Source organism: Echiichthys vipera (genome assembly GCF_963691815.1).
Source record: "Echiichthys vipera genome assembly, chromosome: 15".
Lineage (NCBI taxonomy): Eukaryota > Metazoa > Chordata > Actinopteri > Perciformes > Trachinidae > Echiichthys > Echiichthys vipera.
In genome coordinates, this window is record NC_139840.1 from 7,684,460 (window position 1) to 7,711,028 (window position 26,569).

General features: G+C 39.5%; 4 protein-coding genes across 4 annotated transcripts in view; 3 read left to right on the forward strand and 1 right to left on the reverse strand.

The window, feature by feature from the left end:
• The window catches only part of gipc2 (GIPC PDZ domain containing family, member 2), a 16,928-nt gene extending 12,252 nt beyond the window's left edge, over positions 1–4,676 (forward strand). Inside the window, exons 3-6 of the mRNA XM_083928948.1 lie at positions 1,394–1,574; positions 2,209–2,321; positions 2,691–2,772; positions 3,336–4,676. Coding sequence (XP_083785074.1) covers positions 1,394–1,574; positions 2,209–2,321; positions 2,691–2,772; positions 3,336–3,487 — 528 coding nt within the window. The 3' untranslated portion in view covers positions 3,488–4,676. The remainder of the gene's footprint in view (positions 1–1,393; positions 1,575–2,208; positions 2,322–2,690; positions 2,773–3,335) is intronic.
• Positions 4,677–4,790: 114 nt separating this feature from the next.
• txndc12 (thioredoxin domain containing 12 (endoplasmic reticulum)) lies at positions 4,791–9,962 on the reverse strand. Its single transcript, XM_083927913.1, has 7 exons — positions 9,826–9,962; positions 9,126–9,186; positions 8,465–8,517; positions 7,033–7,106; positions 6,801–6,870; positions 5,823–5,906; positions 4,791–5,663 (listed from the first exon to the last, which is right to left on the reverse strand). The coding sequence occupies exons 1-7, from the start codon at positions 9,923–9,925 to the stop codon at positions 5,584–5,586; spliced, it is 522 nt and encodes a 173-aa protein (XP_083784039.1). The 5' UTR covers positions 9,926–9,962; the 3' UTR covers positions 4,791–5,583.
• A 1,347-nt stretch (positions 9,963–11,309) lies between these two features.
• Positions 11,310–16,085, forward strand: LOC310958084 (transcription factor BTF3 homolog 4-like). Its single transcript, XM_083928892.1, has 6 exons — positions 11,310–11,397; positions 11,912–11,971; positions 13,104–13,217; positions 13,812–14,013; positions 15,238–15,297; positions 15,607–16,085. The coding sequence occupies exons 2-6, from the start codon at positions 11,918–11,920 to the stop codon at positions 15,651–15,653; spliced, it is 477 nt and encodes a 158-aa protein (XP_083785018.1). The 5' UTR covers positions 11,310–11,397; positions 11,912–11,917; the 3' UTR covers positions 15,654–16,085.
• A 2,212-nt stretch (positions 16,086–18,297) lies between these two features.
• The window catches only part of zfyve9a (zinc finger, FYVE domain containing 9a), a 28,564-nt gene continuing 20,292 nt past the window's right edge, over positions 18,298–26,569 (forward strand). The window contains exons 1-3 of the mRNA XM_083927869.1: positions 18,298–18,431; positions 23,966–24,069; positions 26,031–26,138. Of these exons, the coding sequence (XP_083783995.1) occupies positions 26,069–26,138 (70 nt within the window). The 5' untranslated portion in view covers positions 18,298–18,431; positions 23,966–24,069; positions 26,031–26,068. The remainder of the gene's footprint in view (positions 18,432–23,965; positions 24,070–26,030; positions 26,139–26,569) is intronic.

Below are 26,569 nucleotides of genomic sequence, written 5' to 3' on the forward strand. Positions count from 1 at the left end.
TGTATTGCAACATGACGGCGAATGTATTCCCTGTAGCTGCAGACTTAACGTAGCTCTGCCTCTAATAAGCGCGACATCTGTTTACCTCCGCGTACATTTTTCTTAATTTTCTGCCCTTCATTTATCCTTGCTGAAATGATGTTCGAATAAATCTTGAATCTGAGATGTTTGAATAATGCCAGGCAAGCGTGACATGTGACAGTATGTCATGGCTCTCTAATGAGTAGGTTAGGGCGATGTGCTTTTCTCCTGATGCGATACTCTGGCGATCCTTGGGTGTTGATTTAATTGTATTGTGATTTTAAAAAGTTTTTTTTTGGTATTGTGATTCAATATTGCGGTTTATTATATTTATATGTTTTTGTTAACTTATTTTAACACTGATTCTTGGGAGAAAAGTTAAATCATACACTTCTAGAGACTTTTACTCTGGAACATTTTAGATTTTCAGCATGTATGTAGTCAGGAATGTCTTAAAGTCAAATATATCAGTCATTGTGAGGAATTACGGAGCAATGTGTTTTTATAGCACATCAAGTATTCAGAAATGTAGCCATGCTAAGGTACATATATGGGACATTTACTTTGGAATATCTCTTAATGGATTAAGAAAGAAAGTTTGCTTTTGGGTCTGTTGTCAGAGATGTTCTCATTTATCTTTTCCATAAATCCATAAATAAAATATTAAAGACATTTCCCTCACAGTTTAGTGGTATTTTCAATTTATAATGGACACATGTAGATATATTCCTATTAAACTGATTTCCATATATCTATTTTTGCAGACACCTTATTTTGAAAACCACAAATAGTCACGTGTTTATCTAAAATGAAAACTGATTCAGACATTAAAAAAATCATAAACAATCCAGATACTAAATGATAGTATACACTTCTGTTTTTGTTATACGCTGTGAATGGTCATAGGAAGTTTTGAAATGCTGTCCATGAAAACATTTGGAAACCCTGAATACAAACTTTTCTTCCTGTGAAGAAAAAGACCCGCAAAGTATGATTCATACTGGAAACACTTTCCAAGCCCATGCAGTGCAGACACCCCCCAAGGTAGTGCAGCAGATGTATTTGCATCACAAATGTTTATTTCCTTTCCTTCTTTGAAGACTTGTACAGAAATTTCAATTTTAGCATTTTCATTATTATTATTTTGAAAGTCAAGTGGTTTCACCTCAGTGGGCTCATAAACAAATGTAGTGATATCTGTTTTAACATGAAAGAGCAAACACAGTAGACTCAGCAGGATATTTTGTGTTCTCTTGTTTGGATTAATATTTTCTCCCTGTGTTGCTTCAAACAAACCTCTTTTTGTGTAAATGTGTAATGTGATTTTGCCGTCTTCTAATTATATTTGTCACTGACCTCTTCTGTGCGGCAGCGTATCAAAGAGGGCAGTGTCGTGGACGGGGTGAAGGTGATCTGCGTGGGCGACCACGTAGAGTGCATTAACGGACGCAACATCGTCGGGACACGGCATTATGAGGTCGCCCGCATGCTGAAAGAGCTGCCCAGAGACAAGTCCTTCACCCTGAAACTGGTCGAGCCCATGAAGGCCTTTGGTGAGTGACAAACAAATGTAGACATCTGCATCGACACGTTACATAAGTGACCCACGATTGATTCATCTTCGGGATTCAGTAAACGAGAAACATCTGGACAGATTTATGTGCTGCAGTGTTTCTCAGCATGTAGGCCACGGCACTTGAGATAATTTTGTGCCTTTACAGCAGGGGTGCCCGATCCTGCTCCTGGAGGGCCACTGCCCTGCATGTTTTAGGTTTCTCCCTGCTCCAACACACCTGCGTCTAATGATGTGCTAGTTATCAAGCAGCTGAAGCTTGTCACAGGTTGGATCATCATTAGAGTCCGGTGTGTTAGAGCAGGGAGAAACCTAAGACATGCCGGGCAGTAGCTCTACAAGAGCAGGACTGGGCACCCCTGCTTAAGAGCAGGACTGGGCACCCCTGCTTTACAGGATCATTTGCATGGTATGCGTGTCTGTGTGCTTTAAAAATGTTGAATTATACCTTGGCTGCTCACTGTGGTGAGACAGCACTGCTTTTCTCTCAGGACTACGAATAGCTTATAGAAACTATTAAAGGTCATTTTTTTTATAATCTTCTCTTGTGGTTATGAGTAGCTGAAAACATCAGTATATTAATAATATAATATTGTTTCCTTTCTGATTGATAGAAATGCTTGAACCCAGGTCAAAGGGCGCCAAACCTGCCAGTGAAAACAAGATCGGCACAGGGAGGGGGACTCTGAGGCTTCGCTCCAAGGGCCCAGCTACCGTAGAGGAGGAGGTGAGTTTCTTTAGGTAATCCCACTGAGACCCGGGTGTGACATGGAACTGTCGACACTTGAATGAAGACTGCATAGAAGAACATTTAATCTTAAAGTTTCTCTCTGTTGAAGATACGCAAACCCCAGACAAACAAACAATAGTTGGTGTTTACTCTTTACTACATCCTCACCTCAACCACATGTACCACCCCCCCCCCCCCTCTCTTCAACGACACCTGGAGTAATAGATCACTGATGAGACTGATCTCCTAGTCGTATTTTTTATGAAATTTGCAACATCCTGGGAAGTGCTACGCAAGCACATTACAGCCATACAGTAAAACTGAGGAGGTGACTGATTGAAAACTGAGTTGTTTGTCGTTTTCTAGCCAACAGAATTTGAAGAGAAGGCAGTAAAGAAAGTGGACGACCTCCTGGAGAGTTACATGGGCATCAGAGACACTGAACTTGGTGAGTGTTAATATTCAGGATGAGTATGTAGTTCACTCTTACTGGGACATGGCTGAAGAGGATCCAGCACTGAGATGTCGGAGAGACGATTTGCCTCTGCCTTTTGTCATACTTAAGGCGTGTTATTAACATTACCTGCAGGTTAAGAAAGTAGCTGATATCTTGCAGAGTAATTCATCTTGAATGACTTTATTAATATTAATTTAGGGTAGATGATTAGGTGGACTAAATATCCAGTTAAAGTGTTCAGGCCTCAGGTAGCCATCTCTGTATGTTACTTCAGGATTTAGTCTATTAGCCCTCCCAGTAAACAAAATATTATTTTATCGTGCCACTCCACTCTACTCTGCAGGCTGGAAGTGTGTGGAAATATTAAATGTTTGTTTTTATGACCCAGGCAAACATTTAATTATTGGACGGCCGGGGCAGACAGTAGACATCTGTAAGATCATGAAAATACCATCTGCTGAATAACAGATACAATATTGGTTAAATAGGGAGCTAAGAAATCCTGAAAAGCTCTTCGGTCGTTCAGTGAAGCTGATATCTGATATCCTCCCCAGCCGCTACGATGGTCGAGGTCGGCCGCGACAAGAAGAACCCAGATGAATTCGCCATGGCGTTAGACGAGACCCTCGGAGACTTCGCCTTTCCCGATGAGTTTGTCTTCGACGTGTGGGGGGCCATCGGAGACGCCAAGCAGGGAAGATTTTAAGTTTTGCTCCTGTCCCCCCTAAATACACACACACACACACACACACACACACACACACACACACACACACACACACACACACACACACACACACACACACACACACACACACACACACACACACACACACACACACACCTTCCCCATCTCACCTCTTAACATCCTCAGAAGCAAACTGGACAAACCTCAACCAGCACTTTTTTCCTAGGTGTAGCTTTGCACTTGGATGGCGTGTCTTAAAGCGCCGACTTCAGCCAAGTCGGTTCACTTAATTTAACGTGTCATCTCGTAAAGATATCCATGAAATGCAGTTTCCAACACTGGACCTTCCTCCTGCATACTGAAGAGTTGGTGATGAACTCCAGATGTCATACAAACCTCTTGTACACCGTTCTTGTCAGAGCAGCAAACGTAGTCAACCGTGGTCTATTACACTGGTTATGAAATGGTTGGTGCACACCTTAAATTGTAAAAGAATCACTGTTTTAATCACACTTTAGAGCTGTGTCATTTTGAATAGACAGATGTATCACACAGCTTTTTATAGACTTTTTTTAATATGTAAAAAGACTTTATAGCAGCTCAGCATTGTGTAATTAGTGTAATTATAGTGATTGTAGCAATACTTCTCTCTCAAGCAACCTTTTTTATTATTGCCCTTTCATCTTTTGAATGTCGGAGCTTCGGCCGCATTCATTTTACTGATGTTTACTTTGTGATTATGTGACATCTCTTCTCTGTGCCCTTCATCCATCTGTCAAGACACTGAGAATACAGAGAACAGAGGGTTTTATCTTTAAAAAGCCTTTAGCCAAGTTCGACGACACGTTCCAACATTCCTCATGTTTTTTAGTCTGTTAACATGTCATGAAATAAGGCTTATTGTTTCCTGTAATTTATTTTATCCTGAAAAATCATATGCTGTTAGACATTTTCACACTGAGACATGGTTCTGATATGTGCTCAGTAAGCCCTTCTTAAGGCTGTGTCTGGAACGGGATCAATTGCAATCCAATGTCTTAAATGAATGCACTCGCATTAATGTAACCACACTATTTAAATCACTGTTAAATAGTGACTTGATTAGTGTCATCTTCTGATGTGAACTGTTTGCAGCAGTTGCATATTGTTTGAATAACCATAAGGGATCACTATTGTTGGAAAGACAATAAAATTTGATATACTGTTATTACAGCTGCTGTGTCATGAATGCATCCGGCTCACGAGCGACTCGGTACAACAAACTTTATTTGCACACTTGGCTGTGTGCATGTATAAAATACATCAAGACACATAACCGATGTTTTCATCCCTCATTCAAAGAGTTTAACAAAGAACTGAGGTGTCACTTCACGAGCAGCAAAACAAACTCTGAATAGGTAAAAAACAATTATAGCTGAATAAGTATAGGTAAATTGACAGGATTAAATGAATAATATTTTAAAGATTGTGGATAACAGTAATCAGAAGTACAGTGCCCATGTTGTAATACATGGTGAATATTATCACAGATATAATCAACATACTGTAGAGGATCTTTGGAAGCACGTCACAGTAGGTGTTTAGATTATTGATTTCGACTAATATGAAGTACTGCATCATTGTTGTTGGGTGTAAACATGACTCTACTGGCTAAAAGGAATTACAAAGTTGTCTACAGAGTGTTTGTGAAACTTCTCAAAACCACTGACAATCAAATTTCATGGTTGCCTAATGACAAAAAGGCCAGATGTGAAGTTTCCATCCAACAACAGCGTACTCAAATGAGTTAATAGTGGTTAACTTGGCTAGGGTGAGTTGATTATATCCTCTACAGACAGTAAGTAAGTACAGTACATGGCATTTCATCGACAGTAGATGACAAATATTCAGGTTTTAAAACAAAGACGATGACAGGAAACTGAGAAGTAGTGTTGGAAAAACTGTACAGGACAGAAAGAAATGCTCAAGCACCGGTTTTAATGCTTGGCTTGGTTTGGCTTAGTGAGGTGGATCCTGCTGTGTACAGTAGTGTGGGCGTGTTACAGGGCGCTCTGAAGCACAGGCTCAGGTAGAGGAGGTGTAGCCCTTACAGCCCGATAGCCTTCTCTGCCTCATCACAGCTCGTCTCCAGTGTGGCCCTGCTTGAAGGCGTCGCCCGTCAGCTTCTCCTGTGCCTCCTTCATACCGGACACAACTGAGTGGGAAATAAGGCACCGTGATTACCGACCTCGTGGTTAAACTCACATGTCACTTTCCTTTAATGCTCATCAAATCCTCATTTCTGAACAGCCAGGAGCTCCATCACAGGAGAACATATTTCCCACAGGTTCATTAGAATAGTCTGGATTGTTACCTTGTTCTGCGTTGCTGTAGAAGTACTTGTAGTTTGGATTTCCGTTCTTGTTGGTGATTTCAGAATGGACTTTACCGCTGGGATCTGCGAGTGGGTAAGAAGAGTCAAATAAAAGGTTCGGTCCAGTTAAAATCCAAACAACATAGGGCTGCAACTAGACGTCGTTTTGTTTGAGTTAAATATTAGCACTTGAATTCAGAACCAGTACATCCGAGGTTTACGTTTATTATACAGTTGTTAATGATTTATTTTCTGTCTATTGACTGATTATTCCACAAATTGTTTTAGCTTTGAAATAATGCACAAGTTGTGCTTGTCCAGCTTGCAGCAGTAGCTCAGTCCATAGGTGACTTGGCTGGGAACCGTAGGGTCGCTGGTTCAAGTCCCTGTGTGGACCATGTATGGAGCGTGGACTGGTGGCTGGAGAGGTGCCAGTTCTTCCTGGGCACTGCTGAGGTGCTGTTGAGCAAGGCATTGAGCCCCCTCGCTCCAACATCTCTCCTTAATTGCATGTATATAGGTCCTGTCTGTGCATGTGTGTGTATTTCGGGCCTGTGTGTGTAACATGATTAATAATAAGAGTGAAAAAATTCAATTTCTCAGTTGCAGGATAGATAAATTCTTCTTCTTCTGTTCACTGTATCATTAATATTCTACATTGTAAAGTAACATTCCTACGATGTGTTCCTTGTATTTAACATCCGATGCCGGTGATATTTTAAGCCACTTGACTTTTCATTGGTCCAATCACAGGTTGCCTATTTCTACCTGTTATTTGTTCTTTCCCAGCATGCATTGCAGTTAATTTACACATTCTTTTTAAGTAGTTTGCTTTCGTGTGCAACATCTCAGGCGTTCCAGTATCCCAAGAAGATGCTACTGAAACTTGATCAGGCGCTGTCTGTAATTCGGGAAGAGAAACTGTGCTATCAATCTCTCCAAAGGAGTGTTTACACTTGGACTCAACCCCCTCCGTACCAAGGAAAAGAATCCGAGGAATGTATCCTCCATCGGGGCTGAAGGCTTCATCCTTTGGCTCCTCCTCGTCCTGTTCGAACAAGAGATTAGTTATCATTTACCAGCCTGCACACAAACCTCACCCACCGAATAATGTGTCTTAGTGTTTGCACAATCATGAAAGAGGTCAATTGAACCAGGGTTGATTTAAAAATGAACAGTTTGCTGGGAAAGCCGCTCAACATGTCCTTACCTCCAGGTTGATCATAACAAAGTTGTGTGCAAGTTCAGAGATTTCCTTGGACTCAGCAAACTTGGGCTTCAGTGCTGATGTAGAAGACACAAAATACAATTAACAGTTGTATATATACAAGTCATACAAAAAACAAAACTGCTTTTATTGTTTCCGCTCTGCGCTGCTGGAGGTTTCAGGTCCCTTTGCCGACTTTTGCATTTTAGACAGCGGCTGTCTTTTGCATTAGTGATATCCCAACTATAGCTTTCCTGTGTTGCATTTGAATCAGATTTTAGATAAGTGCGCAGACATCTCCTTCAGGAGAGGAATGTAAAAACACACCCCTAGTGACAAACTGTGCACAGATACAAGTCAATATAGACAAGGTCAGAAAATAGGGGACATAAACACATATTTAAACATTATTTTTCTCTGTAGGACGTTTTATCATTAATGGTACTCAGCAAAATAAATGATTCCTATAAAATATGAAACTAAATCTAATTTATTCAAAAACTACATTCTCCTCCAGCCGAGCTGTTGGTCGGAGATAGTCGTCGTAACACAGGAGGAGCGGATAGTACACAGTAGGGAAAGCACAGGTGTAAGTTATAAAATGAACGATGACTAACTTTGATTGAGCTGCTCTAGTTTCATGGTTCTGGTATTGAACATGCTGGATCACTCTCAGGACTTGATTAAAACAGAGCCCTCATTCGTGTTATTAGTTGAACCTGTGCTTTTCCTGCAATGAAGAACCAAGATTAGGGTTTTGAAAAATGACGCTGGGGAAAATTAAAGTATAGTGGTTAGCACCGTCGCCTCACAGCGAGAAGGTTTCAGGTTCGCATCCTGGCCTGGGCCTTTCTGTGTGGAGTTTGCATGTTCTCCCTGTGTCTGCGTGGGTTTCCTCCGGGTTCTCCGGTTTCCTCCCACAGTCCAAAAGACGTGCAGGTGTTCGGTTCATTGATGACTCTAAAAATTGCCCTTAGGTGTGAATGGTTGTCTGTCTCTGTTCGTCTCTATGTGCCCTGTGATAGACTGGCGTCCTGTCCAGGGTGTACCCCGCCTCATGCCCGATGTCAGCTGGGATCGGCTCCAGCCCCCCCACGACCCCGAACCCCGGGATAAGCGGTTGAAGATGAATGAATAAATGAATATATGATCTTGTCAAAGCCACAAGACTACATTGACAAAAACTGTCATTTAACCTTGTTGAACACGGGAGTTTGCTGGTCTGGTTTGTCCGTTCCTAACCCTTTAAAACCGACAAGTCACACAATAACACAAACAAACTAACCGATCGAGGCGGTGGCAGACCAGCAACTCCTGCGTTCCTTTTATTAACTTTTGTGTTCAGTGGCTAAAATAGATCCACAGCGGTACACTGCTCGGCTTCTGTGCCAGTACTCCTGCCTGAGGCTTTTACAGTCAAAGAACAAAGCTTTACCTTTGCAGGCTCCGCACCAGGTCTTGTGGATGATGAGCATGATCGGCAGTCCGCTATGAATGGGAACACATAAAAACATTTGTCAAGACCAAAGCTGAACACAAAAAACAAAACAAGTAACTCTACCAAATAAAAATAGACACCCATCTTTGAATCAATCCGTAAAAGCTACTGACAACACTATGCCCCAGTTCTTAGTGTAAATGTAGACATGGGGGTTTCTTTATATAATAATATATATATATATATAATATAAATTCTTTATATAACAAAGATATTTATAACAGCCTGGTCACTTTACTTTACACACTTATTTTATCTTTCTATTTTAAATTTCTCATATTTACTTGTTAACCTATTTTTAATATTACCTCTATTTTTTATCTTAAATTATTGTTCTGTGTTGTTCTGTTATTGTTCTGCTATTGTTAATGTTATTGTTATGTTTAGGTTTGTCCTGTTAAATGTTTGGAAACTGTGAGCAAAGCATAAGCCGGAGTCAAATTCTCTGTATGTCCAACATACTTAGCAATAAACCTGATAAACCTGATTCTGATTCTGATGCTGTTTTAGGCCTCAGGAGGCCAATGGTTGTACAAAAGGTGGCCCTGCAGGGTTTCAGGATGGGTTTGTCATATCTCAGCTCTTAGTGTGAACTCACCTGGCCTCAGCTTCTTTCTTGCCATCATCCAGCGTCCTCCAGTGGATGTTATCTCCAAACCCTGCAGGGGAAAGGAAGAATGAGCACACCAGCGTATTATATTTCTACAACAGGGTGAGTCCGCCCTAAATACAATATCAGCAGAAAACAAAGTGCGAGGGAACAAATGAATGGTGGTAATTTAATCAGCACACAAAAAATATTTACATTTATTCGATGGGTTTATTTGCAAAACCAGATATCACCATTGTTTTTATTATTATTATTATTATTATTATTTCCAGGGAATATCAATCAATCTGGTGTCGGTTCAACCATTTTAGGATTGCATGTTTCTGCAAATTAACTCTATGGAAGTATTTATTTTTATTCTGAATATTAAACATCTTTGGCATATAAAAAAAGTCCTGGGAAAATAAAGTTTCGTCTCATCTTAATAGAATAACAGTTAACATTAAAAATGAAAGGAAATGTGTCTGTGGAGTGGTGCAAGCAGTAAAACAAGTCGGTTAACCGGAAAAACAGGAAATAAAGAGTGTCACCCTCATTAAACTAACATGTCCCGGACCAGGACACGGACTCTGTGATCCAGGATGCCCATACAAAGACCGCTGAGCCACAGTATCAGAGACTCTCCTGCTCACAGACGCTCACGTTGTTTACGTTGTATTAACTCAAAACATCATAAATATAAACTCACCTTTCCCGCTCGCTGCTGCCACAGCGTCCTGAAAGCACGTCAAAGACAACAACAGCTGCAGAGACGAGAATAAAACGAGGTTCACCAGAGACGTCTGCATTTTGACCGGCCTGTTTCCCCTCACACAACTGGCTACGAGCTAATGGCCGCGAGTGAACCGGGGACCCGGACGTTCTACCGAGACCTTTCACAATAAAAGTCTGGCCCATTCAAGAAGAAGAAGAAGAAGAAGAAGAAGAATTACTTTATTATTTTTAGATTAGATTTTATTTATTAGATTTTTTCACTCTATTATTATTCATCAACTTCTTCTTACCTTGTTTAATGGCTCTAATTACTGATTACTGCCACCTACTATGATGGAGTGTGAACCTGAGTACTATTCCCATTGACTAAGAAGTGTGTCCCTTAAACTTGTGTTGTGTGTGTGTGTGTGTGTGTGTGTGTGTGTGTGTGTGTGTGTGTGTGTGTGTGTGTGTGTTTGTGTGTGTCTATTGGAGTTAAGTGGATTAATAATTTTATTGTTATATTATTATGTAAAAGATTGTTTATCTGACGGTCAAAACTCCCAAATATAACAAACCGTGTGTGTGTGTGTGTGTGTGTGTGTGTGTTCGGTGTGTGTGTGTGCGTGTGTGTGTGTGTGTGTGTGGTTACTCCCTGCCCTTTTTTTTGTTTTTTTTTCTAACTTAATGGGCTTAATTTAACAAAGGACAGGAGTTACTTTTATATCCTTTATTTTATCATGTTTTTACCATACACTTATTTTTTTTACACAAAAAACAAACACAGAAATAGACAAAATGACATCATCAGCGGTATAAGTACATTTCTTATTATTAATAATTTGGATAGACTCGAAATAATTACGAAATTATATTTTGAAGGGAATAAATTTTGGCCGAGATTTGAAGAATTTAGTTTTTAATTTTTGTTTATTTCCGGCTCATTTTTTAAAAATGTAAATATTAAAATATACAGAAAGACATACAACACAACACATGAGGACTTTTTTCACATTAAGCAAATTAATAAAAAATAAATACAGAAAGGATCTCATATAAACGCAACAAATAAATAACTAACTAACTAACTAACTAACTAAATAAATAAATAAATAAATAAATAAATAAATAAATAAACATTCCCTGCTCCTATTGGCCAACAGTGCAGTTCACGTGACGTCACATCCACACAGCGCACAGCCGCGTGCTCCTGCCCGTGGCCTCAAACTGTCAAGTTAGACAACAAAACATCAGAGAAAGGCCGGAAGTCAGTGCGAAAACAAAAGTTTAAGAGCCAGACAATATTTCAAAAATGGATATATGGAAAGATTTCACGTGTTAAATCCCGCTAAAATAAATCATATGTTATATTTTCCCAAATACTATGAATATTTTCTCTTTATTTAAAAAAAAGTAGTCTTGCAAGAGTCATGGAAGTTTTATTGTGAAAATGTCAACAGGAAGTACGTTATATTGCTGTGGACTTAATGCGGGTTAAAGCCACACCGCTTCAGCTGCATTAGTAGCGTGAACACTTCAACGGGCTGTCAGTTAATTCCCTTTTAAGGTAGGTAAAAAAACATTTAATTGTGTGGGTAACATCCTGGCAGTGTATTTAAAGTCGACGTTAGCTATCTGTATCGCTAAAAGCAGGTTCGTCTATCTGGTTTAACCACTATGCTAATATTAGCTAAATTAGCCGTCTGGCTAGTTAGCAACCAGACTTGCTACAGTTACTTTAGACATAAATGTCATTTAAACAAATACAGATGCGTTTTTCTTCCTATTCCGTTTATGTTGATTAATACCCACGGACCTTTTGTCTTCAGCGTAACTGTCAGCGGGTCTGTTAGCAGTCTGCTAGCTCCCTCAGCTAACATGTAGAAATGGGGATTACTGTAGCTCTGATGACCTGACTCATGCTGTTTCCATTGCACTTCAACAAGTAATCACATGTGCTTCCTAAACTGCCTGTTGCTTTCTGAACTGTGCAAAACTATATACTGTGTTCTCGTCATTGCTAAAAATGGTATTTGTCAATTGCTCTATTGAATCTGTTTTTTTTTTTAATTCACAACCAGAACACTATGAATCAAGAAAAGCTCGCCAAACTTCAGGCACAAGTGCGGATAGGAGGAAAGGTGAAGTATACTATTATTTTTATACCATTAAACCTTTGGTACTGTGTTGTCAAATGTCCAGTATTGAAATCTCAATCAGGCATTTCAGGTCCTCGCGTTGGCTCAGTTGTTGCTCATTTAAGGAGTGTGATGGCATTCAGCACCTGCCAGGTTTTTCCTTCTGACCTCAGCATTTTCTTTATGGCCCCTCCATCTGTGGCCTCTGTCGCTTTGTTCAAATGCATTGTGAGGTCCTCGGTCACACACTAGGTGGCGTTATTGGTTCGCTTTACCGTGGGGCCCTGTGTCCAAATTGCACCGCATTGACATTCTCAAATACAAAGTGCATTCATTTAACGTGTATTTCCCAAATGTAACGAAGAGATCACACACTCTCTGTCACTTGTACTCACAGAGAGAGTTTGTTTTCAGTCATGCCTGGGCGTCGGTCAGTTTGAGTTTATGCTTTGCTGTACTTGAGTAGGGAAATCCCAAGTTTAACTATCTGGTTGAGCAAAAGCGATATTCGTTGTAATTTATTCAAAGTAAAAGTAATGGCCCTCCTTTTATGAAATAAGGTTGTTATTGTTGATGGTATGACTTTTGGAACTAAGCGTGTGTTAAAACAAGTGGAAATTAAGTGAAATGATTGGAAATGGCAAAATCAAAAAACAATTAAAGCAGACTTTCAGACTTTTCAATAATAAAGGCTTTTAAACTTTTTTATCCTTCAATGAGGCAGTAAATGAGGACTTGGGGAATCGGTTATGTGTCTGTGGGCAGTATTTAACTTACTAGTGCATCAGAAGCACCTACTTTTTTTTCCCGCCGCTGTCAGATCCAAGTTGTAGTCATTCACTATTTTTATTTCAGTCATCCAGGGTCTTTCAACTTATTGACTATTGACAGCTTTAGAAAGTAGACAGTGTGAAAACGACGCTTGTTTAAATTTAATTTCTTGCTTTTAAAAATGAGAAATTCTAGTATTGCACTGCTTCATAAATAAGTAAATTTAGCAAAGATAGAATGGAAAAATTGTCCCACATACATTAAAACATCTAATGTGACCCAGTGGTATTAAAATATATGGGGCATTTTGGTAAAGTCAGCTATTAAATCTTTTTTTTTGGCACTCACACCTGTTTTTCTTCAGGGAACGGCCCGCAGGAAGAAAAAGGTTGTTCACAAAACAGCAACAGCTGATGACAAAAAACTCCAGGGCTCACTGAAGAAACTGGCAGTGAACAACATCGCAGGGATCGAAGAGGTGAGCTATCAAAGGAGAACTAATGTTGGCAGTGTATTGTAGCTGACAGTCTTGATAAGGAAAGATAAAATACAGGAGAGCCTACCCAAAGCGCTCTCCGATCATGTCGTCTATTTTCAGAGTGCTTTCATCCAACTCGCTCCCACAAATTCTTTTCATATAAATCAAAGCACAAAGCAGCAGATAGAACTTAAGGATAAGACACTAAATTGATTCACACATTTAGTCTCATTCATACAGGTTGTGGCTCAATTTAACCCTTGTGTTTTACTGTGAATTAATATTATTAAGATACTCACTTCAAAATCTACAAGAAATTTATGGGAAGAGAGGGTCTAAGGATAGACAATGTTGTATTCTCTATATATTAATTTATTTTCAATAAATAAGAAGTTGCATGGTCAGTAGCTTGTTGACTTTGATGCTGGTAACTTTTCTATTTGTCTGTTTTCCACGTCAATTGACCCACTATTCAGTTGATTATTTGTCATTCGTTACTCCTTGCATTACTTTGTTTGAAACAGACACCAAAAAGGATTTACATAAATTTCTTGACGATGCTGCATCTTAAGTGTGTGGTTTTTGTTTCCTCAGGTGAATATGATTAAAGATGATGGGACAGTGATCCACTTCAACAACCCCAAAGTGCAGGCCTCTCTGTCTGCCAACACCTTTGCCATCACGGGCCACGCTGAAACCAAGCAGTTGACAGAGATGCTGCCGGGCATCCTGAGCCAGCTGGGAGCCGACAGCCTCAGCAGCCTGCGCAAGCTGGCCGAGCAGTTCCCACGGCAATGTGAGTACACGCACACTTAAAGGGAACTGCAACCATTTTTAAAATTCATACATGTGATTGTCTATGGTCTAAGGCAGTCCAAAAATATTAGTTACCATGGACAACTCTCTCCCAAATCCAGACACCAGAGTGCTAAAACTCAAATTTGTGATGTCATCAAGTACAAAGCATGGAGCTGCTGCATAGACGCTGAACTGGGAAAGATGTTATGAATGACACAGAGAGCACCAGGGCAATGTTCTGAGTATCTGGGTACATTTTCAGTTTCAGAACTGACAACGCTTTCATAGAATAGAGCTCATTTGGGTATGAAAAGGGAAACAGGCTACATCAGTGTCCAATGCAGTTTTACAATTTAAACTTGGTGATATCGCAAGTGTGAGACTTGCTTCTCTGGTTTGTTGCTTTGAGATAGAGCAGCTTATGCTCCAGGCCATTGAAATTCAGGAAATGCAATACTTCATTAAGGTGGTGTCCCCCTTTAAACCTGCACATTAACAATATCAGGGTTCTCTTATGGTCGTGTAATATCAGGGATATTCTGAGAAGTTTGAGAGCTGGCGGTAAAGTAATCCGCTTTTATGAACACTTGGATGAGAAGGAATAGTGCTAAAGTCCTTTCAACCAGACCAAGTCTCCATTTTGTCAAACTCTTGACATATAAATGGCCCAGACATTAAAAGCATTCAGTCATGTTTTTACTCTCTTAAAACAGAAACTGAATATATGAATACGCTGCCTTTAAGACACAAGTGTACTCGTGGATTTGTGTGACAGCTTTGTTTGTTTAGAATCACTGAAGAACAAGTAAAGATCAAATCTGTAAATGTCACCTCGAGAAACTGGTTATAGCACTGATGAAACAACAAGGACAAAAAAAGGGCACAAACTGCAACAGTAAAACATTTAGAAACTGATTCTGTTTGAAATACACTTAAAACGGGACAAAGAAGCAGCTTTTTAGCAGAACAAGACCATTAACAGTTTGAGATGATGTGTGATATCTTTAAACAAATGTTTAAAGCTGAGCCTGTTTCATGGGATTTTACAATAAGACCTTGGTGGAAACACTGGGACATGCACACTTGTTAAATACATTTGCAGTTATCACAGAATTCACTTTTTTATCTATAAATAAAATGTATTTATTATTATTTGATTTATTTTGCCAATTTTCAAGTCAACTTCTGATTCCTTCTTTCCATTTCTTTATATATTTTGCAGCTATGGACATGAAAGCAGTCAAGGAGGAAATCGCAGAAGAAGAGGATGATGACGTACCAGGTACAGAAGCATATCATTGTTTTAATAACATGTGACGGTTGAAAGTGTGTTTGCCATACTTTTCCAGCTAAAACTGTGCTTCTTCTCTTAAATGTTCCCTTTTTAGATTATAAAACGGTTTGTTTCCATAATGAAAGACTACATCCGTTTGGGGTCAAGTTATTATATTGTTTGCCAAGGAAATAAGGACTTAGGGCGTTACATTGTTTTCTTTGCATCTTTTAGTTGCAGGATGTTAACGATGAAATCATTCACTGTCCTTCACAAATGGCTGTGTTACAAAATCCTTTTTTGTTTTCCATCTTACAGATCTTGTGGAGAACTTTGATGAAGCCTCAAAGAATGAAGCAAACTGATGAATCCTCTTTTTTTTCCCCTCCGTTCCCACCGTTTTATTTTTGACCTCTTACGGAATCACAGAGGCCAATTCCTCTTGTGGGGAAGCCGTTGTTAAAGGTGTGGTGCATCTTCCTCCCCGGAGACGTGAACCACTGCGGTTTAGCCTGCCGCAGCACAACAACAACAACAATAACAACAACAACAACATGCAGATACAGTAGGTTTTGATTTCAGTAGGCTGTGATATTGTGGACATGCCGGGACACGAGGATCTGCATGACTCTCAGCACCAAAAGGACTCCAACTACTTTAGAACTAAGCTTTTTACATGGTTAAATGTGGCTAGTATTTAAGAGATTGTTTATTAAATTACAATTAAAGTGAATGAAGAATTCACTTTACATTAAAGCGATTATTATGAATTTAATAAAACAGTTTTGGGCTATTGATGCATCTCGTTTTTTCCTTTACACTTCCTGGACTTCATAGATATGAGCTGTTACCGCATGTAACCGGGTGATATCAAAGATAGTTTTCACATCAACCCTGCACAATTACATTTTAAAAGTAATCTTGATCTAATTAAAGATACAAAACTTTTGATTCTGTATCAGTTGGATAAATTTGGTCATTAGTTAAGTAGGATTTGCACAAGTGCTGAATGAATTCAAATGAAAGAACATCAACAGTGGTGGAAGAAGTATTCACATCCTTAATTAAAAGCAATAGAACAATGTAAACTACACTTGTATTCAAAGTTTGACTCGTGTAAAAGTACAGTATTTTCAGCAAGACGTACTTAAAAGTATCAAAACCAGGGGTACTTACTGTGCAGCAGGATGTACCTAAAAAGTACCATTATATGAATGGTAATTAGTTATTACTGAGCAGTGAGCAGCATTTGGATGTATCCGTTCAAAGGCATTAAGTAGTTTAATACGCAACCATACTTCAAATTGTATGAACTGAGCATAAGTTGTGTTTTATAAATCTGAATCTGCAAAGTAGCTGCAGCTGTCAAATTAAAGTGGTGGAATAAAAAGTACAATATTTACTCCTGACGTGAATATGAAGTAGCAGAAAATGGAAACACTCAAGTACATTGCATTTAAGTGCAGTACCTGTATTCCAATTGTGGTTATTCATTGTTATTTATCAAGTAAAAACCCCTAAAATTCACTTTAATATGTTGTTAAAACTTGAGATCGGTTGTGCGAAAACAAAGAGGGGTTAAAAGACTTCTACACATCACTGCATCTCCGCCAACACTGTCACATCCCGTTTCATCGATCACCTCTGACGCTCCTCTGCTGCATCGTGCTGATCCATGAGCCGCGGCTGTCAGTGCGTCTCTGCACAGCGGGAGAGGTCTGACAAGGTTACGGGGATGAACGTGCCATTTTGCTGCGGACCCGCCCCGGGGCTCGCCACACTACCTTCAGCACGGTATGAGCCAAAATGTCCCTGCTCCTGCTGCTGCTGCTGCTGCTGCTGCGGCTGGACCTCAGTGCAGGAGCTGGATGGAGCTTTAGATGCGTCAAGACACGCGGTGACAGCTGGGTAAGAACCGGAAACTGTTGTCTTGAAAATAAGAGCTCAGAAATGATACTTTTTATTGCCTACACCAGCTGGAATTTAAAAATGCGGCTTACACATTGATGCATCAGTAATAACAAATAAAAAAATATCCAGAATCTATATGCAAATATTAGTCATTTTGATAGTTTAAGTAGTAAACGCAAGATGGATCCTACTTTTTAATGTATGTGCACTGGAGTGTTTAAATTTCCAGTTTCAACAGCACAACTGTGTGAGTTACATACTGGACCAAAATTAGCTTCCGGACTATTTACATCACAAAATCACCCTGTACTTAAACTCAATTAAGGTGAGCTCTAATGTCAAACTCTGCACAAACATCATTCTGCAGAGTGGTTTTCAAAGAGTTATACAATGACTTCTTACACATAGTATGCAATAATGAGTCATTATATATAAATATATATATATATATACATAAATTATATATATATATATATATATATATATACATAAATAATATTTATATATATATAATGAGACATTATCATACACACTTACCTGTGCATCAGATTGATATTGTACACACTGCAATGGTGATTTGTCCTCAAACTCTCATAACATGCATATCTATATATATCTATGTCACATTTACCTGTTTATATTTTAAGGATCCAACCTGTTCATATTTTGGCATTGAAGTGTACACCTTATGTATTATTTGCACTCTTTCCTACTTTGTAATACAACTGCTGCACCGCAATTTCCCTTGGTGTAAATCACAGAAATGTAATTGTTAAAAGGTATAAATGATATCTCAAAACAAGACTCACTTGAGTAAGATTCTGAATACAGGGTTTTTACTTTAACAGATTTGTTTGATTTTTTTCTACTTAAATATAAAACCTGGATATTTCTTCTAACACAGCTAAATGCGATGTAAGAAACATTAATATTGAGTAGAGCAGGACTTTTATTTTGATATGTATAACCGGAAGTAGTGGATCTCTGCCCTGGTTGCCTTCACGTTGCTCCTTATTTTTCCCAATATTAAACCTTAGGGGAGGGATCCTTGAGTGCTGTCGCACAACTACGGTAGACTACAGGCTGTACTTTGCGACTTGCGCCGTTTGAGTTGGGCTTCAGCAGAGGGTCTACACGGGGATACTCAGAAATAGCCTTCAAAGGCGATTAGGTATGACGGACACTGACGGAGGGGCTCCGCGGGACTGTACGTAAAGATGAGGATTCCTCCGGTGAGTAACGTCCACAGAATTTGTTTTCATTTCACACGTCTGTTGCTGCTCCAACGTTACAACCCGCCATTGCAGCGGGCTAGTGTCATATTAACTAAAGTCAGTGTGGGTGGGTGTTGTGGTGTTTGTGGTGTGTTTAGCTAGCTAAACGGCGAAAGGTGGTGTTAACGGTAACACTGTTTTACGTTCACTTACACAACACGTTAACGTTGCTTCACGAGCTGTAACGTTAACTTAATAATCACCAAAAAACGCTAGCGGTGCGACGGGAGCTTTCGGTGACAATAATAAACGGGTTGAGTTGGTTAAGTTAACCTGAGGAGGGATGAGGCTCAAATAACCGTTAGAACTGGCCGTTAGCCACAAAGCCCACCGAGGCAGCGACGGTGTGAGTGTCCGTCAGAGCAGCAAGTCGCTGCCGTCACTCTGCGCACGACTACCCGCTGAACCGTTGGAGCTAATACTAGTTAGCTACTTCACCCCCTGATACACCCTGCTGACATACAGTGGTGTTGTTTGGTCTTTACATGTTAAGTTTCTACCATGTAGTTCAGTCGCCTTGGTGACAGCTGTTTTGGAAACTTACTCGTGGCCTTTTGGTGTGGATTAAATCCAGCTAGCAGCCCAGCTAATGCAACTAACTACCCAAGTTCAGGAGCAAACGAAACCTCAGCTGCTGTGATTTTACAGCTGCTCGCTCATAACACACCACGTTTAATAACGCAGCGTAGTCCCACATGGGTTTACCCAGTCTACATGTTCATGCTATTTACCATCTGAGGCTGTGTTTGGCCTGTAGGCACATCCACAGACACAGTGCCCCTTTATGGTTGCATAATCTAAGCTAATGGTCATCTGTCTGGCTCTTGAGAGTTGGTTTTGGTAAGGTTTGTTGGTGCCATGTCTTTTGCGTTTACCTCATCATGTGGTCTCAGGGTCTGCAGTCAAGCTCTGGAGGTGGATTCACGAAGAAGTGGGGCCCATCCCAGGACCACCTTGAATAGTCCTCACCAGTGAGGAATTTAAAAAATGAATTTGTCACTGTAGGGAAAGCCAGGTCAGATAGTAATCAAAGTGCATTTTCATCAAATCAGTTAGACTTTAACACTCATAATCTTCTTGGCATCTCTCCAGCTGTAACTGACTGACTGGTCCATGCTGGATGTGAAACATAAACAGGTCATTTTTTTTTTATCCTACCACATCCTCAAGCAGTATTGAAACCCAGGGGGTTGATTGAGTAGACTGATCTAACAGGCTCCCAATGGAAAGACCAGCTCTCATGTGCGCAGAGACTTCCCAGATGTAGGTTACTGTACGCTTTCAGAAAGTATTACAAGTCTCTCCCTGATGGCAGCCCAGCAGCCTGTCTCTTCTTGCATTCTTTTCTGTCTTGTGGTGGTTAAATGTAGATCAAAACATAAGGGAGAAAAGAAGATAACAGCTTTTGACAATCGCTGTGAAGCTGAGCGGCTCTTTGTAGCGGGAGGACAGCTACTCTCTTTATGTTTTACCTTCTTCAAATCCCAACAGATTTACCATTTCAACCTCTTTTGTCAAATAAATTATCTTTTTCATTATTGAGGAGAGTGTGAGCTTTTGGATGATACAAACCTGTGGCATGTTTTTGCTGTTATTTTGGAAATCTTAAAAAAAATTACAGGACCAGTATACCCAGTATACCAGTATAATCCTAGTCAGGTCCAGGGCGTTAAAAATTACATAAGCATGTGTCACTCAGTCATGCGACCATGTTGTTAGAAAACCGTGATGTCAGTCCATTCTTAAAGAGAGGAAGTGATCATTTGAGGTTTCCTGTGTTCACTCTGAATAATAGACGGCGCCGGGAGCATGTCTGTGTCGGGTATGGATCTAAAAACGCTGGGAATGTGAATATTTCTTGGTTTCTCTCCTCCTCTATGGCACTAAACTGAACCCTTTTTAAATACCTGAACAACATTTTTTTAGTTTTCTAACATTTCATTGACCAAACAACTCATTGATTAATTGAGGAAAATAAGTGAAAATAATTGTAAATTGCAGCTCTTATCTTTATTGATTTTGTTTTTCTCATTTAATCATTTTGTCCAAAAAAAGAAAGTAGCGGAAAATTCCCTTTATAATTTCCCAAGTTGCTTGTTTTATTCAGCCAAAGTCCAAAATAGGGATGCAACTAACATATTTTAATTATTATTGATGAATCTGCAGAATTTCTTGATTAATCATTAAGTTTATAAAATGTCAAAACATTCACCCTCAGTGATTGAGTGGATATGTGATAAGCAGCACATCTTTGCATTTGAGAAGCTGAAATAATTAGTCAATCATCAAAATAGTTGACGAATTAATTTTCTGTTAATCAACTAATTTTGCAGCTGTAGGAAAAACTTAAATATACTCAGTTTGCTATTATATATGAAAAAGAGACTGGAATTCCTCACAGTTGAAAAAGCTGGAACCAGCAAATATTTGGCATTTTTGCTTTAAAGAAATTGCTGATTTACAATGATTTACAATGATTTACAATGATTAACAATGATTAACAATGATTTCATTATCATAACAGCTGCTTGACTCAATTTATGAACAGGTTGTTTCAACTCTAACTGTACCATTGCCAAAGCTACAGACCTTTCAAAGATGTAAACATAAACATTCTAAATGTGTCCTAGTGGATTTCCTGTCGCAGTGTATGTTAATGACATCAGCAGACAGGAAGTTACCAAGGCTGTTGCCGAGCATTGGAATTCCATTGAAAAGCTCTATAGCTGTTAGCAGATGTGTACAATGAACTTAGCTCCCTCCTTCATATCCCACTGAAGTTTGGGGATCATTAAGTATAAAACTAGGCTTTCTCTACACTTATGATCTCAAGACTGGTCCTAAGCATCACTCTCAAGTGCATCACTCTCAAGTGCAGAATAAAGGCCACCCACGTGCTGTAAAATAAGCAGTACAGTGATGTACCAAATACCTGATTAAATCAACCAATAGTAATCCTCCAAAGGAAATGCGTCAGGGCTGCATCACATCATTCATTATGGTTTAATGCACAGCTTGTCATGATTAATCCATCTGAAAGCCTCCTCCTCATCACTCGTCTGTAAAATAACACGCTTCCTTCAATATGTTGAAACGCACAAGAAATAAGCTTATGATGAGATGTATTAGCCCATGATGCTAATTACCGCTACGTTGACTATCATTAATGATAGCTGAGGTGTTATTCATAGGATGCAAAGTACTGTGTTTTGAGCTGACGTTGGGATCAGTATGTGTGACAAAATGGTCAAATATATGTCCAATTTCTCTCGCTCTCTATCTCTCTCTCTCTTTATTTTTATATATATATATATATATATATAGGGATATCCACCTGATATGTGAGGAAGTGAATGCAGGCGTCACAGGAAACAACAGCAGGAAACACAGCGAGGACTTAATGAACTGTTGTAGCGTTCCACTTTGCCTGAGCTTCCTGGCTGTTTACGTCCTTGTCTTATTTAAAGATATAACCCGTAAGATTTTCATCTATTTAACCGTTTGTGAAGGTATTATCAAAGAGTGAGCTAAAACAATGGGGATTGATCATATGAAGCACTTACTTGCCTCTTTGCCGAGGATGCACCACCATGTTAGTGGATCTCTGACTGACACACTCTCTCATGCACATATGTCTCCTTTTAAAGCATCTTCACTAGTTTACATGTCTAAAAATACAACTCCTTCACGCACTTTGACTAAAGATGCATTATTCAACATGCCTCCGAAGAGTAATTAAATCTTAATCAGGGACGAGCTCCTGTCCTCATGAGGTGTGTCTGTGTGTGTTTGTTCACATGTGTTTGTGTGTGTTCGTGTGCACTGTCCCGCAGCTCACTGGAGCGTTCCAGGCTCTTTTTGTGCAAGACAAATTTAGGAAGTCTGTTTTATCAGTATAGAGGCAAACCTCTTAGCCGAAGTAAAAGGCTGCAGAGAGTAGACGAGGTTAACCTTTGGTGCATTCAGTAATCAGTGTAGGTGACGTAAAGGTAATTTACTCCACCCAATAGGGTGACATGCAGCACCAAAAAGTTGAGTGACTGATGGGCCAGGGGTATTGAATTGTACATAGTATAGTGTGAGAGTGTAGTTACCTGCTGTAGAGTAGATTTAAAAATGTGATCTTACAAAATAGTTAGTGTCAAATGTCAGTTTATATGTATTTTAGCCAGTAGAGTTCACTCTTTTATTGATTGAGTGGTGATGTCACAGCGTGTGTGTTGTTGTGCCTAATGTGAGTCATCGTACTCCATCTGGACTGTGCTTGCCTAAAGGTTTGTAACATGCTATAAACAAAGCACTGTTGCTTTGTTTCATTAACCGATATATTATTCATTTTGTGGATATTCCTAAATTAAAGAAGCATTTCTGTAGTCTGTGCAATTTTTGTTTGTATTTTTGGCTCTGATGGCAACCATCATCCTCATTCCTGGTGTGGCAGATATGGTTTGACCCTAGGTACATGCTACATGTGTAGCCTCCTGTCCTGTGCCTTCACTGTTTTGTGCTGACATCGTGCCCATGGTTGCACCTTAAACTAAGCAGAAAATGTGTTGACTCTGCTCCTTTCTCCCAAGCCTTCGCTCTGCGGAATATCTGGTCTCTGGTGTAATCCCTGGTCGCTCTTGTCCTTATGAGAATGACCCTGAAGTTCAGCCTGGCTGTTACTCATTTGCAGTCCTGCACACGCACATGCACACACATCGTCACTCCAAGGTCTCCTCATCAGCAAGGACAGACTGGGCAGGTTTACTGTGCAGTGATTCAGGCTTCATCTGTTTTCCATTCATGACTCTGATTGTCTTGTCGAGCGTAGATGGGTAATCGCTCTCTATGTATGATAATGTGCAATGCACACGGTAAGCTGGATGCACTGTATTATCAATTGAAGCATGGTGTTGTTCATGAACTTAAGGGTTGCACACTTACCTAAGATTTTGTTCTGATTCATCAGCATGATGGGTGGAGACATTAACTCTGAGCTGTCTACGATTATTTCCCTATTTCAACACAAACGTGAATCGTCTGCTTGAAAACATCTGCATCTAATATCGATGAATCATTTTGGGTATAAAATATGAAATAGTGAACATACCCATTTCCCCAGAGCTCAAGGTGAACCAACAGTCCAAAACCCCAAAGATATTCGGTTTACTTTCATATATGACAAAAAAAAAAACATAAAATCCTCGGGTCTGAGAAGCTGTAAATCTGTAAATATTTGTCACTGAAAACAGTTAAAAAATGAATCAGTTATTATAATAGTTAGTGATTTATTTTCTGCCGATTGATTGATAAATTATTTAACATAATGATTACAGCTCTACTTGAAAATGGCAAATGTACAAAGCTTTGTTTTCATTTGTAAATTAATTGTGAGGTTTGACCTTGCATGCTCATTGTATTGCCATGTAATTGAACCAGCAGCGTGCTTTGCCGCACAGGTTGAGAAGCAACGCTTTTACTCAATAGTGTTTCCCTCCATGTCTAAGGTGTGGGCGCTGGGCGCTTGCCAGACTGGGTGAAGTGTGACCTGAGAGGGAAACCTGCTGAGAAGAAACACCACCTGGGACTGCTGAGGAGGACCTCTGTGCAGGTGAGGAGGACTGAAGGACAGGGGCGTTGTTCCACGGCTAAATTTATACACAGGATTTTTTACGAGTCAGACATTTATAACTTTACTACAACTTTATTTCAGGTGTCAAATCATAGCAGAAGTTTTCTCAGGACTCTTTATTTTACAGAGAATTCTCCCATGAGCAATGGCGGCATTTGAGTGGGTGTGTCTTGAAGAATGAAGACCATTTCCAAATTATAAAACAAGCTATTCAACATGATAAAGTTCACAATACCTGAAAAACATGCAGAGCATGCTGGCCCAGGATGCTTAGCTTTACACAGAGGTACATTTAATCTTGTGGTTCACTCCAGAACAAAATCTTAAGACCGGCTAGTAGAGCTTGAAAATGCAAAAATAAGAAACAGGAGCAAGAGACAAAAAAATATAAAGTAGGAAATTTATTGAAAACTGTATTTACACTGAAACAGTCTGATCAAAAGTTTAAGACCATAACCTTGAAAAGTCAAAATCCATGCTTACATCATTTTCTGTCAGATATTCTCACGGCCATGACCTCCTGAGGGCAAAGGCAAAACGGTTTTCTGTCTTTGAACATGGCATCAGCCTAAGCGTGGATTTTGACTTTTTAAGGCTATGGTCTTAAACTTTTGATCAGCTGCTGAACAGCCTGTTTCAGTTTAAATATTTAGATATTTTTTGTCTCTTGCTCCTGTTTCTTCTTTTTCATTTTAAAGCTCTACATACGACCTGGTGACGATCCACCACTGCAAAATGCAAATATTTGTCATTTTTTGTCATTTTTTGACTTAAGATTTTGTTCAGGAGTGTGTGATTCGCATATTGTTTTACTATTTCAACGCTCAGCAGCTGTTCATGTATGAGCTCGGATAATATAAGAAAGTATGTACTGTCAAAACAAAATGAAATCATGAACCCCTAGCAAAACCTACAAAGGAACATTTGCATTTTATGTTTTAGCATGGTGCTATCATGCAAACTAGCATTGAAAGAGTCCTCAAAGCAATTTCAGTCAAAAGCAACTGGACTGGTTATTTGTCTAGGAAGACGTTTCACCTCTCATCCAAGAGGCTTCATCAGTTCATGTACACATCTGACCAGGCTGAAATTGCTTTGAGGATAACGATGACCTGGACGAATGAGAACATTCACACGCTCATTGAAAGAGTGTTCTAGTAGGACAGGTTTGGGTTGCTAGATCTCCAACATCACACGCAGCCATTACTAAGAAATAGAGGTACAGTGTAGTTCAAACTTGATCTTAATGTCTACAACACATGTCCCTTCTCCTTCCCTAAGCAGCAAAATGAAATAAAGTATTATGAGACATTTTGGTGGTTGTGTCAGCTGGAACCAAACTATTTTTAACTGGAAACTTTTATATATAATCAATTTATAAAGATGAAGCAAGTCAGTTAAAGATGTCACCATATGATTGAGTGATTATGAAGTGTGAGGAGCAGTTCTGTTGTCTTATGTTTAATCAACCAAGTGATGTAAGTGATTTATTGAGCATAAATAAATAATCTGTGTATATATGATAGTGAAAGTAGGTTACTGCAACACATTTTGCATTAATCTTTTATATAGAGGATGGACCTGTGCAATTTTGGCTTACGTTTCTTCCATAACATGTATAAAATTTGCTAAGTTTATATACTGGATATCACTTTTACTGTTTCAGGTCATATAATTCTCTCCATAACCTTCCTTAATCAAACCATACTCATACTTCCTTTCATTATCTATTCGGTCCCGGAGTGATCACAATAGAGAGGACCGCATGGGAGAGAAATGATAAGAGCGAAAGAGAGTTAGAGGGCATGTTTCTACTTAAACAAATCATATTAAAGTGAGATATGAAAATGGAGCTATGATACAGGCCACGGGGGACATCTACATACAATATGGAAATTTGAACGGATTTGGCATTAAGGAGATGCTCTTCCTGAATCTAGGTTCACACGGCCGTCGGCAGGGTGGAGCTTCCTGACCCATGGAGAATTACTTCCAGGCCGAGGCCTTCAACCTGGACAAGGTGCTGGATGAGTTTGAGCAGAACGAAGGTGAGCTACTCTGTTTTAATAGATGTGGAGACGAGACAAGGACAAATAGTGAGTCACTGTGCTTGAGAAAAGACAGACGGGACAAGGCGTAGCTGTAGGATTGAAGTTTCAGACGAGATGTGGTCAGGACGCTCTTATGCAACAGATGAGTAAATCACCAAGATGTCAAACAATCAGCCACCACCCAATGAGCTTAAGTAACATTTCCAGGTGGTCATTGAGGGTGTGCAAAGAGGGAATAGGAATAACTGGTTTATCAATTTCCCTTGGGCGTGTGTAAAACTATGTAATTGGTGCGGGACAAAGAGTGTTTTTCTTCTCTCCACACTTAACGCTCACAATAAATAAAGACATTGTGTTACGGCCTTTTTGAATCAGTGCTTCAACAGAGTTTATTTATTGTGATTGCAAAGTAAACACTGCATTACTGA

Excerpts from the sequence above, each read along its gene's own strand:
- txndc12 (XM_083927913.1), bottom strand. The coding sequence starts at position 9,925 with ATGCAGACGTCTCTGGTGAACCTCGTTTTATTCTCGTCTCTGCAGCTG. Across the intron at positions 9,187-9,825 it reads GGCAGCAGCGAGCGGGAAAG|GGTTTGGAGATAACATCCAC; the intron begins GTGAGTTTATAT and ends TTTCCCCTGCAG. Across the intron at positions 6,871-7,032 it reads TTGTTATGATCAACCTGGAG|GACGAGGAGGAGCCAAAGGA; the intron begins GTAAGGACATGT and ends TTGTTCGAACAG.
- LOC310958084 (XM_083928892.1), top strand. The coding sequence starts at position 11,918 with ATGAATCAAGAAAAGCTCGCCAAACTTCAGGCACAAGTGCGGATAGGA. Across the intron at positions 13,218-13,811 it reads ACATCGCAGGGATCGAAGAG|GTGAATATGATTAAAGATGA; the intron begins GTGAGCTATCAA and ends TTGTTTCCTCAG. Across the intron at positions 14,014-15,237 it reads CGAGCAGTTCCCACGGCAAT|CTATGGACATGAAAGCAGTC; the intron begins GTGAGTACACGC and ends TATATTTTGCAG.